Source organism: Oncorhynchus nerka, unplaced genomic scaffold (genome assembly GCF_034236695.1).
Source record: "Oncorhynchus nerka isolate Pitt River unplaced genomic scaffold, Oner_Uvic_2.0 unplaced_scaffold_2043, whole genome shotgun sequence".
Taxonomy (NCBI): domain Eukaryota; kingdom Metazoa; phylum Chordata; class Actinopteri; order Salmoniformes; family Salmonidae; genus Oncorhynchus; species Oncorhynchus nerka.
Window position 1 is genome coordinate 15,801 of NW_027039283.1, and position 20,350 is coordinate 36,150.

The 20,350-nt window shown below is 44.7% G+C and overlaps 2 protein-coding genes across 2 annotated transcripts; both read right to left on the reverse strand.

Moving 5' to 3' along the window:
* Positions 1-303: 303 nt before the first annotated feature.
* LOC115118738 (immediate early response gene 2 protein-like) lies at positions 304-2,064 on the reverse strand. The gene has a single exon (XM_029647440.2). It carries the CDS (start codon positions 1,823-1,825, stop codon positions 1,256-1,258), a length of 570 nt encoding a protein of 189 aa, XP_029503300.1. The 5' UTR covers positions 1,826-2,064; the 3' UTR covers positions 304-1,255.
* A 2,692-nt stretch (positions 2,065-4,756) lies between these two features.
* Positions 4,757-18,986, reverse strand: LOC115118736 (nucleus accumbens-associated protein 1-like). The gene is made up of 8 exons (XM_065014837.1): positions 16,341-18,986; positions 15,932-16,084; positions 15,306-15,563; positions 12,424-13,045; positions 11,340-11,510; positions 8,519-8,624; positions 8,082-8,179; positions 4,757-7,898 (listed from the first exon to the last, which is right to left on the reverse strand). The coding sequence occupies exons 2-8, from the start codon at positions 16,055-16,057 to the stop codon at positions 7,606-7,608; spliced, it is 1,674 nt and encodes a 557-aa protein (XP_064870909.1). The 5' UTR covers positions 16,058-16,084; positions 16,341-18,986; the 3' UTR covers positions 4,757-7,605.
* Between the last annotated feature and the right edge of the window lie 1,364 nt (positions 18,987-20,350).

The following is a 20,350-nucleotide window of genomic DNA, read 5'->3' on the forward strand; positions in this document are numbered from 1 at the left end:
CACCCACATCCGCCCAACCACTGGGTAGAGATGTCAGTTCAATGTTAATTTTTTATTTACGTTTGGTTGAGTTGTCAACTAACGTGAATTCAGCTAAAATGTGACCATGTCATCAGGATTTAAGTCAAATGTTGTGTGAAAAAAAATCCAATCAGTCTTCCACGTTAAAACAGATTTTTGGGGGTTGAAATGAAGTGGAAACAAGGTTGATTCAACCAGTGTGTGCCCAGTGGGCACCCATGTCATGATGAATAGTTTCCACAAGGCTACAACAAGTTAAAAGGAAAGGAGAAAAGGTTCAAGTTCATTATAAAACGTTTTAATAAATAAAACTGAGGTAGTGTCATTGGAATGGTTTGTTTCACAGTTTTGGTTATCAGTGTCGATACAATTCATTTTGGTTCTTATGGAAGAAAAGTTCCACAGTTTAACCAATTAACGTACAATTCCAAATTAACAAAATATACATGTGAATGTATCATACGGGTAGAACATTCAGAACATTTAATGGATCAATTTATGTAATAGGTCAAATGTTTGGATTACTCGGACCCACCGCAGTGATTAATAGCAAATAGTTTGGATTACTCGGACCCACCGCAGTGATTAATAGCAAATAGTTTGGATTACTCGGACCCACAGCAGTGATTAATAGCAAATAGTTTGGATTACTCGGACCCACAGCAGTGATTAATAGCAAATAGTTTGGATTACTCGGACCCACCGCAGTGATTAATAGCAAATAGTTTGGATTACTAGGACCCACCGCAGTGATTAATAGCAAATAGTTGGTCTAGTATTTCCAGGATCATGGCGCACGTGTAGGCTATAAAAGTCATTGTAACCAGCACTATTCAGTCGGTTTGGGCTTGTGCTGTGTATTGTTTTCAGTCCTTTTCGACCAGGCCCAGCCCTAGAAAGTATTAGACCAATGTTTTTCCAGCTCCCTCTTTTGGCGCACAGCCACCGGGGAAAGTCACAGCGGGAGAACATGAACTATTTTACCGTAACGATCAGTCAGTCACCTCTTTCACAAAACAAGCTCAAATTTTCGGAGAAACCTCCACTGAGTTCCCGGGACAGCCCCGTTTCCAACATTAGAGACCACAGCGTTCTATAGTGTCTGAACGCATATGCGGCCTCCTGTCTCTCTACCCGGCTCATACCCGGATAGTTTGCCCATAACGCATTCCTCCTGCTCCGTCACAAAATTGTATTTATGAACCCAAATCAAAGCAAACTCTTCATTGTCCCTTCAAAACGCAGCAATGGCTCTTAACATGGGCACCGATGAGACCAGGGAGTCCCCACCGACACGGTAGCAGTTCACAGAGCTCCGTATAACGGTATTTCTCCCTTGCTCCATTTTCGCTTTCTTGCAGGGGAGGAAGTCGGGCTCCGCGGCCGCCTTGCCCCGTCTCTTCCTGGCGTTACGGTCAGGCCTCGACGGGCCCCGGTTCTCCTTGTCTTCTCTACCTGCTGTTACACTGCAGTGCAGCGGGTGTGAGTTCGTTTCGTCCTCGGAGGATACTGCAATCTCCTGGGGCTGGGGGGTCGCGGGTAGTCCAGACAGAGACGAGGAAACCTCCCTCTCCAAACGATCTCCAGTTGTTTCCTCCATCGGCGACTCTTGCTGGATCGTCTCTGTTGCTGTCGTGGTTTCACAACTGGCCTGCGATGCGTGGTAGATATCCCGGGCGGACTGCATTACGAGCGTGAGCAGCAGGCTCCGGTGGAGACGGTGTCCCCCGCGCTGGGCGCGCGAGCTGTATAGCTTGCCTAGAGCGTGGACCATAATCCTCTTGGCCTCAGCGCTGATCTCCATGTTGTTGCTTATTATTGATCTTAAGACGTTTAGAGACTCTTTAATTTGATTGCCACAACTTTGGACCTTACTTTACCGTTAGGGCCTAGATTCTCCAAACTTCACACACAGACATGAACTTGCCTGTACAAGCCGCTTTATTATAACTTCGCTGACGTCAGTGGCTCGCTGTCATCTGAGAGGTGTAAATTCTTCCATGAGCTCCTCCTATGCCAAAAGCCCCACAAGAGCTGCGGATAACATGTAGTAGCCTCCTACACTATATTTATGATCAGACACATGTGTAGGTTGTGTTGAGGCTGTGTTTATTTGTACCACATTTGTTTGCATAATTGTGTAATTTGAACAACCGAATATGAATGCAAATCTGACTACTGTCAACAGGTATACACTGTATACTAGGCTAATGAAAAAAAACAGAAACTGAGAAACCCATAAAATTCATAAAATATCGGTGCCATTGAGTTGTTGCATTGTCTTACTATTACTAGGCTAATTGTGTGTGTGTGGCATCTATTATTAAGTGGAAGGGAATTGCATGTTCTTGTGTAAGTGGACTGCTGCTTTCTTGAACATGTCTTTCTTGCAAAATAGATTAGCCTCTAGGCTCATTAAAGGTTAAATAAAAAATGTGCATTTGATACTGTTCCAATTTTGTTTAATTAATCATTTTAACAAAAATGATATGGCTAAAAGGCTAACAGCCATGCCTCAAATAGCCTTATATTTAGCTACTGGTATCAGGCCAAGACCACCAATCAAAGACATTATATAATGATTTTTTCTGGAAAAAGCTGTGTTGATAAATTACTCTTGAACATGTTGTTCTTGCTTCACATTACTATAACATTACTCCCATGGGGGCTGTTTTTCAGAAGGGTTATCAACAGATGCCCATATAAAGTACATCCAACGGGTAACCGAGGCGAGCGCGCTCCCGTGAAAAAAATCCATGACGCGCCTAGGAGACCATCGCTTCCATTGGCCATATAAAGTGCGAACCATTAGGGATTGCGTCAGAACACATCTCCTTATTTGGTGTTGTCACGACTGTGCGCTCTGCTTCCCTGAGCCCAAATATGGGCATCGGGAGCGTGCTTAATCCAGTGATGGCGCGTTTTGGGGTCAACTCAACTCATTTATTTTGGGAGGCACATCTGGCAGCAAGGATGCCGCTGGAAATCTGACATTGATGAAAGGAGCAAGCAAGCCATGCACGTGCTCAGTGCTAATCAAACTATCAGCCAACTGTCTCTGGATTGGCAAAGAAAACGTTCTCACTCAGCAAGCTTTCATTAATTTCACAACTTGTCCTCAACTGGCCTTACTGGTTAAATCAAGGTGAAATATATATATTTTTTTGCATGACTTTTACATGGTTTCTTCAAGACCTAATACTTTGGTTTACCTTTCATGTAATATAAACACTGAAAAATAATGGTGCAGTTTCATATAGGTTCATCCATGACAGTGTCTTGTTCTATTAATACAGAAAGACCGGTTCAGATTGTGTTATTGTAATTTAGAGACTTTCTTTTGTATTCCAACAATCCAAAATCACACCTCTAGTATTTCCTGTCCTATCCTCCATCTGGACTCTTTGGTTCAATATGTCCCTGGCCAATATAAGTTGTATGCATCATTTCTAAGTCAAGGTCCAAATGGAACCAAGAAGCATTCATTTGATGAGCTGTGATTTGATTCACTTACTATGCACTCCCTTGCCCACATTCCATTTGGTGCTCTCACTTTAAAATGGTCCATATTCATTATTGCCAAAATCACCACAACAGAGTGAACAGACCTTTGATCATGTCTAATTACAGCAGGGAGCAAACCTATAATTTACAAGTCAATCTTGTCTGTGGTACAAATATTTGGGAAAAAAGGAGCAAGGTCACAAATCATTTGTTACAAACCTTTTATTAAGATAGTTTTTTTTAAATCCATGTTGACATTTATCTTAATGATTTTTCTTTACAATAGTTAATGTGCAATTACCTTGATTAATATTGGGTCACAGTTAAGGGGTTTCACAAAGTTATTGGCACTTGGAAAACAATGAGAACAGAATGAGCACTGGCACTACAGGGTCACAGAGGGCAAGGAGCAGGGGCAGAAACATTGGGGATGCTACTGCACTGGTTTCAATAAGCGGTTTGTGGGTATATACCTCATGCTGAGAGTGCACGACTAACAATCCAACTTCTTTAGTGCCTCTATGTATAATATACAGTATATATCTATACATATATTCATATTTATATATGTATATGTGAAAAAAGGTCCTTCTCCAAGCCTATATACACCACACTGGACACTGCCTTTGTCCATCCTCTTGAGATGTGTTGGGGGAGGAGGGACATCTACCTGTAGGGATGGAGGATGAATCAGCTTGAACTGTCCTGTCCCACACAAACAAACATTCCTTTCTGTTCCTTTAGTCTTGTGCTTCAGAGCTGAGAGAAGTAACCCCCTCCAAAACACGCAAAACTGAACTTTGATCACTTAGTAACCAACTCAGTCAATGACTATGGTCTGTGGGGGAAATACTGTCATCTGGTGGTAGCTCCAGTACCACATGTGAACAGCAGGTGGTGAACAAGAGTGGATCTGACAGTGTCCATAATATCATGGGATCTGTTCAGCAGGGTGAAATCAGACCTCTATAGCGCCACACACCCACTACTACCCACCCACCTCCCCAAAAATCATTCCCCCCAATAGACAAGAGACAGTACAGTGCCCTAGTCTCCCCCCCCCCCCCCCGGAAGAACCTCTCATGGAACCCTCATCACAAACAATGATACAAATATATACAGTTCTCTGTCTAGCTATTGGTTCTCTGTCTAGCTATCGTAGTTATCTTTCTTTCCTTTTCAATTTTTTCTTCAGCAAGTAGTAGGTAAATCATTCACCACCTTCAATTAGTAGCATTTCTTTAAGGTCTTTACAGTACATGTTTCTTTAAGGTCTTTACAGTACATGTTTCTTTAAGGTCTTTACAGTACATGTTTCTTTAAGGTCTTTACAGTACATGTTTCTTTAAGGTCTTTACAGTACATGTTTCTTTAAAGAAAACATAAGCAATAAAAGAAAAAACATTTTGAAAAATAATATTTTTTTCTGTACAATATTCTGATGGACAGTCTGCAGCCATGACACCTCTCTCCCTAAACATGACCTCTCCTCCCTCCCTTCAGTCACACCAAATCAGTAGCACATTAGGCCAGTACTTTAAGACCAAAGCAACCATCATCCTCCTCCGACCTGTAGGCCAAATGCATGCTGGGAGCTCACACACACACACACATCAGTCTCCATGACGTCTCGACAACACGCGAGACCAAGTAAAAAATAAAAAATATATATAAAAAACGGTCCTCTTTCATCGCTTCCACACTTTTACACAATCACCCTACATAGGAAATCGCTAGACGAGCGTAGAAAGAAAGTCAGCTCAACGGTCCCAATATTTACAACAGGAGTCATCCCAGTGCATCCCACATCCACAGATCTGAGACGCAGGCTATGTTCCAATACTCTCTAAATGCACCCTTCCTTTAGTCCCTTCCCTGAAGTGCTTACATCAATGAAAGGGAGGAAGGATGCCGCTTAAAAGTATTTGAACAAGGCCATCCCTTGGGTTGATTCTCCACACAACACATCAAAATCCTTTATCAAAGGTGCAGGAAACATGGGTTCATCCCATTTAAAAAGGTGCTTCACCTCCCCTTTAACATATCCACCATTGTCCATTTTGGATTTACCAAGCGTGAGAGAGAGTTAAACAATCAGGACAGAAATGTCATGCATAGAGTGGACCTGCTTCTCTGCCGTATGGAGAAAAGTGAATTGTGTCCGCTCTATACATCACTTTTCTATCTGAAGGTGTCTCACATCTTTTGGATTGCAAAGGTGTATGGAAGATGGTATAGGTCATCGTTCACAAAGACAAGTGTCCCAGCAGAGGGAGTCTTAAACCAATCCAAAAGACTACCAGGTGGAGGACACACACACGTAAAAGCACACTCACTCACACACACCCACCTAAAGCGCACTCACACACATCAATCGCACAGGAACAAATATACTTTTCAGTCACATTCAAGGAATGAACACAAATGCTTGCTCTCGCACATATATGAGACTGTTTAAAACACACCAACATACTCCACCGGAATGCCAATCCCCCTGACCTCACCCCATCTCTCTTTGGAACACGTGTGTGTGTGTGTGTGTGTTACAACTCTGTCTCAAGCTGAACGCCCTGCCACCTTTTAAACCCCCCATTCTACTCCCTCCTTCCCAACATCAACATAAGCAGGACCCACCCCTGCATATCCATGTCGATTAAAAAAGGCACATTCCATTATTCCAAATGTTTTCCGGTCATTGAATCACCACCTCATGATGTGTAATGATGTCAGTAGTCTGCTTCAGAGCAAGTCACTAACCAACAGAGGGGTTAGCTAGCTAGCACGATAGTTGCAGCAGTCCACCAGTCACTAACCAACAGAGGAGGGGTTAGCTAGCTAGCACGATAGTTGCAGCAGTCCACCAGTTGATTCAAGCTGTGCATTTTTACATTTAGCCGTGATTTCCGAGTAAGCAGTTTAGCTAGCATAGTAACGTCGCTAGCAAGCATAACAGAGTCAGTCATCGTTGTGAACAGCCACATAGGTAGGCTTCCTTGACATTTTCCATAGAGAAAAAAGGACAAGAATAAGATAAGCTATATTGGATTGCCGCAGGTAGAAAGTGCCCAGTTCTGTCTTAAAAACAGATATTTTTCAGTTCAACAGTTTGTCAAAACAAAAAACTCAAAAGGCCCTACGTTAAGACTTTTCTGACCACTTGATCAATACCATATTTTTATGCAAAAATAGCACTTTTACTTATTTGCTTTTAAATCTTATTTTTCCGAGCAGGACTTTCTTTGCAAAAACAGCTGTTCAAAATACAATAAAACAACAGAGATTTAAAACCAATCCCTCTCTTTCTCTCTGTACACAACAACAGTTGTATAAATACATATTCAAAAAAATATGACCGTCTTTTTCTGTTCCCCTTGGATTTCTTTACAATTACAGGTTGTACACCTGTAGTCCTCATCTCTGGATCCATGTTACAAACAGAGAAACGAGCTGTGATCAGAAAAGCTACAAGAAGAGAGACAGTACATTAAAACTGAGGGCATAATCATTTTGTTCTGGTCACAGAAGGGTGTGGGGTTGGTGGGTTAGGGGTCTTTCTATCGCTCCCTCTCTCCCCTTTTCTCTTTCTCTCATTCTAGAGAGAGAAACTACAGTCTCTCTCATATCCATAGAGTAGTTATCTTTCTGTCGGTTTCTTTTTCCTCAAGAGGTTGGGATACAATCGTTCAGACTGACATTGTGCAATGCTGCTGACATCTACATTCAAAACCAGGGGAATGTGTTTTGATATGGTGAGGCAGGAATTTGGTTAATCCCCCAAAAAATACTGCATCCCCACAAACCCATCACCCTTTCTCTACCCCCATACTAATATACAGCAGAAACCATATTGGAAGTTACGATTGCTTAGACTCTCGCTTTCAAAATTAAAGCATAACTTCCTGGTTAACATCCAGGTAACAACCCCTGTTTCCCCTAGCAACGTTTCAGAGTCACATGTCGGAGGTGGAGGATCAAAAGGCCAGGGGGATGGGCCACACCACCAGAGGAGAAGAAAGGAGTACAGGGAAATATAGGTATTCATCATCGTCTTCTAAACACTTCTGTACTCCACCTCCCCATCTAAAACAAAGTGCCTCCGTCGCTGCCCACCCCCTGCAGCGACTCGCCAGACGAGCCACCCGTCTCGGCGCCCTCCAGGGAGTTGGGTTCAAAGGTTGGCTCCGCCCCTAGGGCGTCGGCCTCCATCTTGGCGTCAGGGAGGAAGGCGGAGTACGCGTCGCCCTCGGCCATGAGCAGCTTCAGCTTGGGGATCCAGCTCTTGCGGACGACGCGGCGGGCGTTGGTGCACATGTCCGCCGCGATGGCGTTCATCTCGCTCTCCTTGAAGCTCGTGGCGAAGTTCTGGCTGTAGACTGATGGAGGGAGGAGAGAGAGCAAGAGGGGAGGAAGGAATGAGGGAGGGAAGCAGGGGGATAGAGAGAGAATAAGAGAGAAAAGAGGAAAAGACCAGAGAGTTAGGATTGATGAGCCCAATCATAAATCAGCCGTTCATTTGTACTAACAAAAAGGCACTTGTGTTTAAGTGAAACACTCACATTTGACTGCGTGCAACACTCTGTTGTCCAGGGGCTTGCGGCTGGGGTCGTTAGTGGAGGAGCGGATTCCTGTTCCACAGCTGTTAGCCAGAGTATTCCTGACAGGGAGAGAGTATAATGATACCTTTATAAACATACAGACATCCATCAACTGTTAACACACACACACACACACTTGTCAGACGTATAAACACAGTGGCAGGCAGGCAGGCAGGCACGCGCACACACACACACACACTTGTCAGACGTAAAAAAACACACACACACACACACGTCAGACCTATAAAACACACACACACGTCAGACGTATAAACACACACACACGTCAGACGTATAAACACACACACACGTCAGACCTATAAACACACACACGTCAGACGTATAAACACACACACACACACACGTCAGATGTGTGAGAGCGAGAAAGACACACTAACCTGTCGAAGAAGGCAGCCAGCAGCCTCCTGAGCAACACCTTGTGTCTGGTCCCTGCACTCACATGACAGTTCATCAGCTGGGCTCGAGATATGAACACACACGTACCTGCAGAGACACACACTAGTGAGAATCATCAACAAAAACAAAACACACAGAATAGTGTCACCATGGACTACTCCAGACACTAGCCCTATTGAAATCCTACACACACAAACCTGGATATACCCCTCATACACCATCTGTAAAACACACACAGACACATCCTGTTTACACACACAAACCTGGATATACCCCTCATACACCATCTGTAAAACACACACAGACACGTCCTGTTTACACACACAAACCTGGATATACCCCTCATACACCATCTGTAAAACACACACAGACACATCCTGTTTACACACACAAACCTGGATATACCCCTCATACAGCATCTGTAAAACACACACAGACACGTCCTGTTTACACACACAAACCTGGATATACCCCTCATACACCATCTGTAAAACACACACAGACACATCCTGTTTACACACACAAACCTGGATATACCCCTCATTCACCATCTGTAAAACACACACAGACACGTCCTGTTTACACACACAAACCTGGATATACCCCTCATACACCATCTGTAAAACACACACAGACACATCCTGTTTACACACACAAACCTGGATATACCCCTCATACACCATCTGTAAAACACACACAGACACATCCTGTTTACACACACAAACCTGGATATACCCCTCATACACCATCTGTAAAACACACACAGACACGTCCTGTTTACACACACAAACCTGGATATACCCCTCATACACCATCTGTAAAACACACACAGACACGTCCTGTTTACACACACAAACCTGGATATACCCCTCATACACCATCTGTAAAACACACACAGACACATCCTGTTTACACACACAAACCTGGATATACCCCTCATACAGCATCTGTAAAACACACAGACACATCCTGTTTACACACACAAACCTGGATATACCCCTCATACACCATCTGTAAAACACACACAGACACATCCTGTTTACACACAAACCTGGATATACCCCTCATACACCATCTGTAAAACACACACAGACACGTCCTGTTTACACACACAAACCTGGATATACCCTCATACACCATCTGTAAAACACACATAGACACATCCTGTTTACACACACAAACCTGGATATACCCCTCATACACCATCTGTAAACACACACAGACACGTCCTGTTTACACACACAAACCTGGATATACCCTCATACACCATCTGTAAAACACACATAGACACATCCTGTTTACACACACAAACCTGGATATACCCCTCATACAGCATCTGTAAAACACACAGACACATCCTGTTTACACACACAAACCTGGATATACCCCTCATACACCATCTGTAAAACACACACAGACACATCCTGTTTACACACACAAACCTGGATATACCCCTCATACACCATCTGTAAAACACACACAGACACGTCCTGTTTACACACACAAACCTGGATATACCCCTCATACACCATCTGTAAAACACACATAGACACATCCTGTTTACACACACAAACCTGGATATACCCCTCATACACCATCTGTAAAACACACACAGACACGTCCTGTTTACACACACAAACCTGGATATACCCCTCATACACCATCTGTAAAACACACACAGACACGTCCTGTTTACACACACAAACCTGGATATACCCCTCATACACCATCTGTAAAACACACACAGACACATCCTGTTTACACACACAAACCTGGATATACCCCTCATACAGCATCTGTAAAACACACACAGACACATCCTGTTTACACACACAAACCTGGATATACCCCTCATACACCATCTGTAAAACACACAGACACATCCTGTTTACACACACAATATCAAAGAAGAACACACACACTGAAACATAGACCCAAACACCCATCCTGGGTCTGACTCGGCATAATAAACAAACAAGCAGCAGGCCAAACAGATGGGAATACTTGACTGTAGTCCACATGTAGACTGACAGTGGACTCTAGGACAAGGTGGCAGTGGAACGTAACATAGGCTCCCAGAGAGGCCTCCACGTGGCTAATATTAACCACACTGACACATGCCTCATCTCTTACATACAGTCATCTCACAGTTGAGCACTGTTGAGCATGAAAAACCAAGCAGCGTTGCAGTTCTTGACCCAAACTGGTGCCCCTGGCACCTACTACCATACCCTGTTACCCTGTTACCATACCCTGGCACTTAAATATTTTGTCTTGCCTATTCACCCTCTGAATGGCTCACATACACAATCTATGTCTCAAGGCTTAAAAATACTTGTTCAACCCGTCTCCACCCCTTCATCTACACTGATTGAAGTGGATTTAACAAGGGACATCAATAAGGGATCATAGCTGGTCAGTCTGTCATTGAAAGAGCAGGTGTTCTTAACGTTTTCTACACTCAGTACACCGCTTATATATATTCATTTGATCACTCGGTTGTTGCAGAGAAGATGCAAACTGGTGTATTCAAGGTTTAAAAAGGCTTCCATTTGAACATTTCAGACTAGATTCACCCTAACGAAAAATCTAGCAACCCCTACAACATGTCCATTCATTATAATCATCATAATAATTCACATTTCCTGTTGCTGCAGGATTAGTTTCCCGCTGTTCAAATTAAGAGAGCACATCTTTAACAAGGCCACATTCCACTTCGGTCCCTAGACCCTTCTCTGACCCTTCTCCTACTCCAGTTCTGAAATGACAGAATGGATCCACACACACATAACACACACTGACCTGAGACAAGCTCTAGTTTCTCTGCGGGGTCCCCCTCCTCGTATAGTTTGGGGTGGCAGCGGTTGCCTATCTGTGTGATGAGCTCAGCGGGGAGAGACGAAAGGTCCTGGCGACCCCGCATACGACCCCGGGTCTCTGAGTGGTCCGGCAGGGCCTCCACACGCTCACCAGCTACCAGAGGGAGAAAGACGTGTTAGATCTGCCTGGTCTGACCTTTATACACACACACACGACCCCGGGTCTCTGAGTGGTCCGGCAGGGCCTCCACACGCTCACCAGCTACCAGAGGGAGAAAGACGTGTTAGATCTGCCTGGTCTGACCTTTATACACACACACACGACCCCGGGTCTCTGAGTGGTCCGGCAGGGCCTCCACACGCTCACCAGCTACCAGAGGGAGAAAGACGTGTGTTAGATCTGCCTGGTCTGACCTTTATACACACACACACGACCCCGGGTCTCTGAGTGGTCCGGCAGGGCCTCCACACGCTCACCAGCTACCAGAGGGAGAAAGACGTGTTAGATCTCCCTGGTCTGACCTTTATATACACACACACGACCCCGGGTCTCTGAGTGGTCCGGCAGGGCCTCCACACGCTCACCAGCTACCAGAGGGAGAAAGACGTGTTAGATCTGCCTGGTCTGACCTTTATACACACACACACAGGTACCTGCGGCGCCCACGTTGAGCATGCTGTACATGTTACAGATCTGTCTGGTCTGACCTTTATATATATACACACACACACACACACACACAGGTCGGTACCTGCGGCGCCCACGTTGAGCATGCTGTACATGGTGTACATGTTACAGATCTGTCTGGTCTGACCTTATACACACACACACACACACACACACACACACACACACACACACAGACAGACACATCGGTACCTGCGGCGCCCACGTTGAGCATGCTGTACATGTTACAGATCTGTCTGGTCTGACCTTTATACACACACACACACGTCGGTACCTGCGGCGCCCACGTTGAGCATGCTGTACATGGTGTACATGTTACAGATCTGTCTGGTCTGACCTTTATACACACACACACACACACACACACACACGTCGGTACCTGCGGCGCCCACGTTGAGCATGCTGTACATGGTGTACATGTTACAGATCTGCCTGTACTGCTCCTCCGTCTGCTCCTCCGTCACCTCCTCCTCTTCCTCCTCGTCATGGTAACTGATAGGCGAGTCACTGGTGTAGGCGCTCATCGTGCCCGGGCTGGCGCCCTCCGATGCCACGTTGCCCATGGAGACCACAATCCCGTTGGAACCGCTGCCGTGGCCTCCGACCCCTGATCCTATCCCCGGCCCGCTGGCCCCCATCCCCATGGCCAGTGCCAGCGCCCCCGAGCTCTGGATGGCACTCCCTCGCACAGACTCCTGGGAAAAGCGGGCGGCCTTCCTGGATCCGCCTCCACCTGAGCCGCCTCCACCCCCGTCTCGGCTGCTGCCGCCCTCCCACAAGCGCTTGGCCACAGGAGTGCACACCACCGAGTAGGGCGAGGCTTCTGATTGGTTGCCCTGCTGCTCTGTCTTCACCCGCGACATGAGGGGGAGGGGGGTAAGGCAGGAGGCGGGGCGACTGCCAGTCCCCATGGCAACGGTTTGAGTGACGGGGCTCTGGGGTTCGGAGGGCGGAGCCTCCTCGGCTTGCAGGCCCTGGGAGTCACAGCTGGGCGAGGAAACCTGGAGGAGGAATATGGAGAGAATACATTTATCAATAGTTTATTATGGAAATATAAATATACTGTATATGCAAATACTTGCAATGATTGTGATAAGTGGTTGTTTACGCATCCCAGTTGAGTGTACTGTCGCTCTGGTAACGCCTGGAGTAGAGTTCTTTAGAGTTCTGCTAAACACGTTCAAAATCTATCAGGGTTTCTGAACATGGACACATGATCAGCAACATTTTCATTTATCGGACATTTGAGAAAATTTACCGGACACATTTGCATTTGGTGCATAGCGTGATTAAGGCGTCCACCCACGGGGCTCAGAACCACAGCAATCACATTTAGAATACGGTCATTCATATTCACAGAACATGCAAGTCGAGGAAGCAACGATGTGCGGTCCTTCTGATGTGCACTTCAAACACATTTACTTTTCCTCAGCCAACAAGATGAGTAACCAACAGCAAAATCACTAGCCTGTGTCAATCTACTTTAGTAGAAATGTTTAGGCTACCTATTCTATTGGTCAGCTTGTTGAGAATAAATAGCCTATTTCAAACAGACTCTGGGCCAGTTGTGGGCCGATAGAGCCCAAATTCATCAGTAGGCCTAAGCTACATAAAACGCAATGAGTCTGAGGCAACAGATCACAACGTTTAGCTTAAAATGTCGATTAACTATTATTTCGTCACATTATAAGCGCAGTACTGTGCACAAGGCAGTAGGCTATGCACGAATGTTCGTTCCATGACGCAATTAGCAGGAAAACACCATTATCAAAAGGGCACTACACATGCGAGCGGTTTCATGTAACAGATGAAAATATCCGTTATAAATTTAGAACGAGAGATCTAATAGGCTACTTTGAAGCAACATAAGACATGCAGGTTTCAAACAATTAAACATATGTTTTCAAAATGCATACTGCCTCCAGCTCATTGCAAAGTGGTGTGTGACGCGCTGATGAAGCCTGCCTTCTGTTGCCGTTTGACACAGCGTTCAAAGCAACAGAAATCTCTGACTTCTGACTTCAGTGAGTTCAAGACAACTGGGAACTGGGGAAAAAACAAGCTCTGACTGGGAAAAAACAAGCTCTGACTGGGACAAAAACAAGCTCTGACTGGGACAAAAACAAGCTCTGACTGGGACAAAAACAAGCTCTGACTGGGACAAAAACAAGCTCTGACTGGGACAAAAACAAGCTCTGACTGGGACAAAAACAAGCTCTGACTGGGACAAAAACAAGCTCTGACTGGGACAAAAACAAGCTCTGACTGGGACAAAAACAAGCTCTGACTGGGACAAAAACAAGCTCTGACTGGGACAAAAACAAGCTCTGACTGGGACAAAACAAGCTCTGACTGGGACAAAACAAGCTCTGACTGGGACAAAACAAGCTCTGACTGGGACAAAACAAGCTCTGACTGGGAAAAAACAAGCTCTGACTGGGAAAAAACAAGCTCTGACTGGGAAAAAACAAGCTCTGACTGGGAAAAAACAAGCTCTGACTGGGAAAAAGGTTTTGAACAGTCACCCAACTCGGAATTCCAACTCCAGTGTAATAATAATTTGACCTCGTATTTTAAGATACTGTACATACAAATATACTGTACACACGTACCAATTTACTTCCACTAAATTATGCAGATTACCTAAATTATGCAGATTACCTAAATTATGCAGATTACCGATAAGCATGACCAGTCAAATGCATTTCCATTGACCGGTATTTCCATCAATAAATAGCCTAAAAAGCATTATTTCGCAATTGGATTTTCTCTTCTCCCTAGCAGTTGGCCGACGCAAATGTTATTTATCTGCATTTTTTTTGTTTTATATACGGACAAAAGCAATCTATTATAGGCTAACAGAAACCCTGGTATGTATGTGTGTATTATTCTAAGACCTCTGAATAAAGAGCACAGCATAACGGCACAACCTGTGGTCACGGTGTGTGATTGTGATTTAGGACAAGGCTCCCCTTTGAAGGAGGCCTCCTATCCTTAAAGGAAAACTCCACCCAAAAACTATATTTTGGTCAAATGTTTTGCCGCCGGTATCACATGATGCAAAATGCATCATAAAGTCTGTATTTCTGTATTTTGAAAGTTATACATCTTGAAAAGTTGATTGCTGACATGCAAAACCTTTCTGGACTATATCAACAATGGACTAATGAAACAAATACCAAAATATCATTTTTTGGTGGAGTTTTCCTTTAAACATGCTTGGGTTGTTAAAAAGGCTATATAAAACCCATGTATTATTACCTTGAGGAAGAACTCTGTGCCCTTCTCCATGATCTGCTGGATCTGCAGGAATCCTGCGGTGTACATGAGGAGGAACTGGTCTCCCACTGTCATGCTGAGGCGGCCTGTGTAGCAGAAGGCCAGGATCTGCTGGAAGCTCTGGGGCTGGACGGCCGGGGGGAGCTCCACCACTGTGGGGGTCTTGGAGCCGCTGCCTCCCCCAGTGCTGAACAGGTCCCGGAAGTAAGAGCTGCTGGCCGCAAGCACGGCACGGTGAGCCTGGAGGAGAAGGAGGGAGGAGTAAGAAGATTCTATAGAGCTATATAAGGAATGTTTCCTTTGTTTGAACGATGCATTTATTTTAAAACTGTGTGGATGATCTTTTGGGAGGTGCAAAATGTCACGATTCTGATCATTCAGATGCTGATTCAGTGATTCGATTTTCTCTGTTATTTTTCTAACATCAATAAATGTTGACCAATAATGGCAAGTCATGAAGGGCAACGGGATAATAAACTCATAAAAATCAATCCGTTACCGCCGGGATAGACCGATAGATAAATAATGGGTCTTGCACATCAGAACACTAAAAAACTAAATGTACATTATAGTACACAATCTACGTAATTCACACAGTAATATCCCACCTTGAAGGCGTGTCCCTTGACGACCACGGAGACATCGCAGTAGAGCCCCTGGAGACGCTGCTCGTTCAGACACTCCAGGACGTTGTTGCCAAAGTTAGGAATCGCCATCTGAAGGGTCTGGGCCATGGTGCGCTACGCACACCACCACAGGGTCTGGAGGGAGAGAGAGATATCAGAAACATATTTTAAAAGAGCCAATTAAATCAGTTACCAATCTTCTGCATGAGGCTGACCCGTTTGTCCCCAACCTAATGAAGCAACAAACAGTAATGCCCTGTACTTAACCTATATCATGGATTCCAACACCATTGGTACACTGAACAACAATATAAATGTAACATGTAAAGTGTTGGTCGGTCCCATGTTTCATGAGCTGAAATAAAAGATCACAGGAATGTTCCATACTTACAAAAAGGTTATTTCTCTCAAATGTTGTGCATCATTTTTGTATGTCTCTTTTAGTGAGCATTTCTCCTTTGCCAAGATAATCCATTCACCTGACAGGTGTGGCATATCAAGAAGCTGATTAAACAGCATGACCATTACACAGTTGCACCTTTTGCTGGGGACAATAAAAGGCTATATATAATGTGTAGTTTTGTCACACAACACAATGCTACAGATATCTCAAGTTTGGAGGGAGTGGGCAATTAGCATGTTGAATACAGGAATGTCCACCAGAGCTGTTGCCAGATAATTGAATGTTCATTTCTCTACCATAAGCCGTCTCCAACGTCGTTTCAGAGAATTTAGCAGTACGTCCAACCAGCCTTACAACCGCAGACCACATGTAACCACGCCAGCCCAGGACCTCCACATCTGGCTTCTTTACCTGCGGGATTGTCTGAGACCAGCCACCTGGACAGCTGATGAAACTGAGGTGCATTTATGTGTGTAACAAAGCCATTTCGTGGGGAAAAACTGATTGGCTGGGCCTGGCTCCCCAGTGGCTGGGCCTGGCTCCCCAGTGGGTGGGCCAATGCCCTCCAAGGCCCAACCATGGTTGCACCTCTGCCCAGTCAAGTGAAATCCATAGATTAGGGCCTAATTCATTTATTTCAATTGACTGATTTCCTTATATATACAGTAACTCTGTAAAAATCTTTGAAATTGTTGAACTCATATTTTTGTTCACTATAACAAGTAACATGGTACTAGTGGTGCATGTTACAATCAATGAGAAACCACTAAGAAGGAGGGCCTAATTATCAAGCAATTTAACTATTATTACCATATAATTTCTAAGGACACCAGGTAAATAGAGGGCTGTAAAATAAGGCCCAACCATAGCACCCATCATACGGAGAGGAAATCCTATCAGCTCATCACTGACCTTAACACTAGCAGACAGCACCCATCATACGGAGAGGAAATCCTATCAGCTCATCACTGACCTTAACACTAGCAGACAGCACCCATCATACGGAGAGGAAATCCTATCAGCTCATCACTGACCTTAACACTAACAGACAGCACCCATCATACGGAGAGGAAATCCTATCAGCTCATCACTGACCTTAACACTAGCAGACAGCACCCATCATACGGAGAGGAAATCCTATCAGCTCATCACTGACCTTAACACTAGCAGACAGCACCCATCATACGGAGAGGAAATCCTATCAGCTCATCACTGACCTTAACACTAGCAGACAGCACCCATCATACGGAGAGGAAATCCTATCAGCTCATCACTGACCTTAACACTAACAGACAGCACCCATCATACGGAGAGGAAATCCTATCAGCTCATCACTGACCTTAACACTAACAGACAGCACCCATCATACGGAGAGGAAATCCTATCAGCTCATCACTGACCTTAACACTAGCAGACAGCACCCATCATACGGAGAGGAAATCCTATCAGCTCATCACTGACCTTAACACTAGCAGACAGCACCCATCATACGGAGAGGAAATCCTATCAGCTCATCACTGACCTTAACACTAGCAGACAGCACCCATCATACGGAGAGGAAATCCTATCAGCTCATCACTGACCTTAACACTAGCAGACAGCACCCATCATACGGAGAGGAAATCCTATCAGCTCATCACTGACCTTAACACTAGCAGACAGCACCCATCATACGGAGAGGAAATCCTATCAGCTCATCACTGACCTTAACACTAGCAGACAGCACCCATCATACGGAGAGGAAATCCTATCAGCTCATCACTGACCTTAACACTAGCAGACAGCACCCATCATACGGAGAGGAAATCCTATCAGCTCATCACTGACCTTAACACTAGCAGACAGCACCCATCATACGGAGAGGAAATCCTATCAGCTCATCACTGACCTTAACACTAGCAGACAGCACCCTCCAATGGATAAAACATGTTTAGTAATGATACCCATTTGGAAGCAACTGAAGTGAACCTAACACTTTCATTTGTCATTCAGACAAAGTAAACCATTTTACAGTGTGTTTTGAGCAGAAAGGAGACCCTTAAAATACTAAAAAAAAGCCTACTTATCCATATGTAGCAAATGTCAATGCCCATACACACACAGACCTTATTCTGAAAAGTGAAAGCATATCACTTCTATCTGCTATTTCTATAGGCCTGAAACTGTCTAAAACAAATTCAGAGATGTTATTTGATTGTAAAATGTGTGTTTACATCTGTGTAAATATCCTACTCCTACAGCACTACAATGTGGGTTTGTTTGAATTGCCCATAACCTATTCTCTCAAGCATACAACAACCTAAACCTGAAACCCTCTAATATTTCATAGGCCTATGCTCTAAAGTCAACAGAAATGAAAGGTCTGTCATTCCTCTCGACAACATCATATATAATGGTGTGTGTGTGGATGAAGAGGAGGAGACAAAGACAGTGAGCCACTCTGAACTATTAAGATACACTGAACTTTAAGGGTGCAGGCGCCTCCTCTCCCCTCCCACTATCTCTGAAGCTCAGCACAGACATCCACCTCAGCTAACCCCATAACAACCATAAACAGCACAGACATCCACCTCAGCTTACCCCATAACAACCATAAACAGCACAGACATCCACCTCAGCTTACCCCATAACAACCATAAACAGCCCAGACATCCACCTCAGCTTACCCCATAACAACCATAAACAGCACAGACACATCCATAACAACCATAAACAGCACAGACATCCACCTCAGCTAACCCCATAACAACCATAAACAGCACAGACATCCACCTCAGCTAACCCCATAACAACCATAAACAGCACAGACATCCACCTCAGCTAACCCCATAACAACCATAAACAGCACAGACATCCACCTCAGCTAACCCCATAACAACCATAAACAGCACAGACATCCACCTCAGCTTACCCCATAACAACCATAAACAGCACAGACATCCACCTCAGCTTACCCCATAACAACCATAAACAGCACAGACATCCACCTCAGCTTACCCCATAACAACCATAAACAGCACAGACATCCACCTCAGCTAACCCCATAACAACCATAAACAGCACAGACATCCACCTCAGCTTACCCCATAACAACCATAAACAGCACAGACATCCACCTCAGCTAACCCCATAACAACCATAAACAGCACAGACATCCACCTCAGCTTACCCCATAACAACCATAAACAGCACAGACATCCACCTCAGCTTACCCCATAACAACCATAAACAGCACAGACATCCACCTCAGCTAACCCCATAACCCCATAACAACCATAAACAGCACAGACATCCACCTCAGCTTACCCCATAACAACCATAAACAGCACAGACACATCCACCTAACAACCATAAACAGCACAGACATCCAACAACCATAAACAGCACAGACATCCACCTCAGCTTACCCCATAACAACCATAAACAGCACAGACATCCACCTCAGCTAACCCCATAACAACCATAAACAGCACAGACATCCACCTCAGCTTACCCCATAACAACCATAAACAGCACAGACATCCACCTCAGCTTACCCCATAACAACCATAAACAGCACAGACATCCACCTCAGCTTACCCCATAACAATCATAAACAGCACAGACATCCACCTCAGCTAACCCCATAACACGGGCAGGGGGCCACCCATACTGAATGTGTCACTGTCACTAGTCACTTTTCATAAAAGCATCTGATTCGCTAACTGATGCTATAGGCTATTATTGCATCCATTACACATGCATGTTCTAGCATGCATCTATGCACCTACATACAGTAACACGCAGTCATCCGCTTATAGACTACACACACACACACACACACACACAAAAGCTGCCATTGACGGGGTGGATACTATGCGGCAGCATTAACAGACCGTTAGAATCTTCTCACCTAGTGAAACACAAGAAGTCTGACTAACATATTAAAGGTGAAGTAAGCAGCCCAACATATAAGCCTTGCTTTGGGATCCAGCCAGCCACACTGGTAAAAGAAACAC

Bases quoted from the DNA above. Each gene is read 5' to 3' on its own strand.
- LOC115118738 (XM_029647440.2), bottom strand. From the start codon at position 1,825: ATGGAGATCAGCGCTGAGGCCAAGAGGATTATGGTCCACGCTCTAGGC.
- LOC115118736 (XM_065014837.1), bottom strand. From the start codon at position 16,057: ATGGCCCAGACCCTTCAGATGGCGATTCCTAACTTTGGCAACAACGTC. The intron at 13,046-15,305 runs GTAATAATACAT...TTCCTCCTCCAG, and splicing joins GCACAGAGTTCTTCCTCAAG to GTTTCCTCGCCCAGCTGTGA. The intron at 7,899-8,081 runs GTGAGTGTTTCA...TCCCTCCATCAG, and splicing joins AGTGTTGCACGCAGTCAAAT to TCTACAGCCAGAACTTCGCC.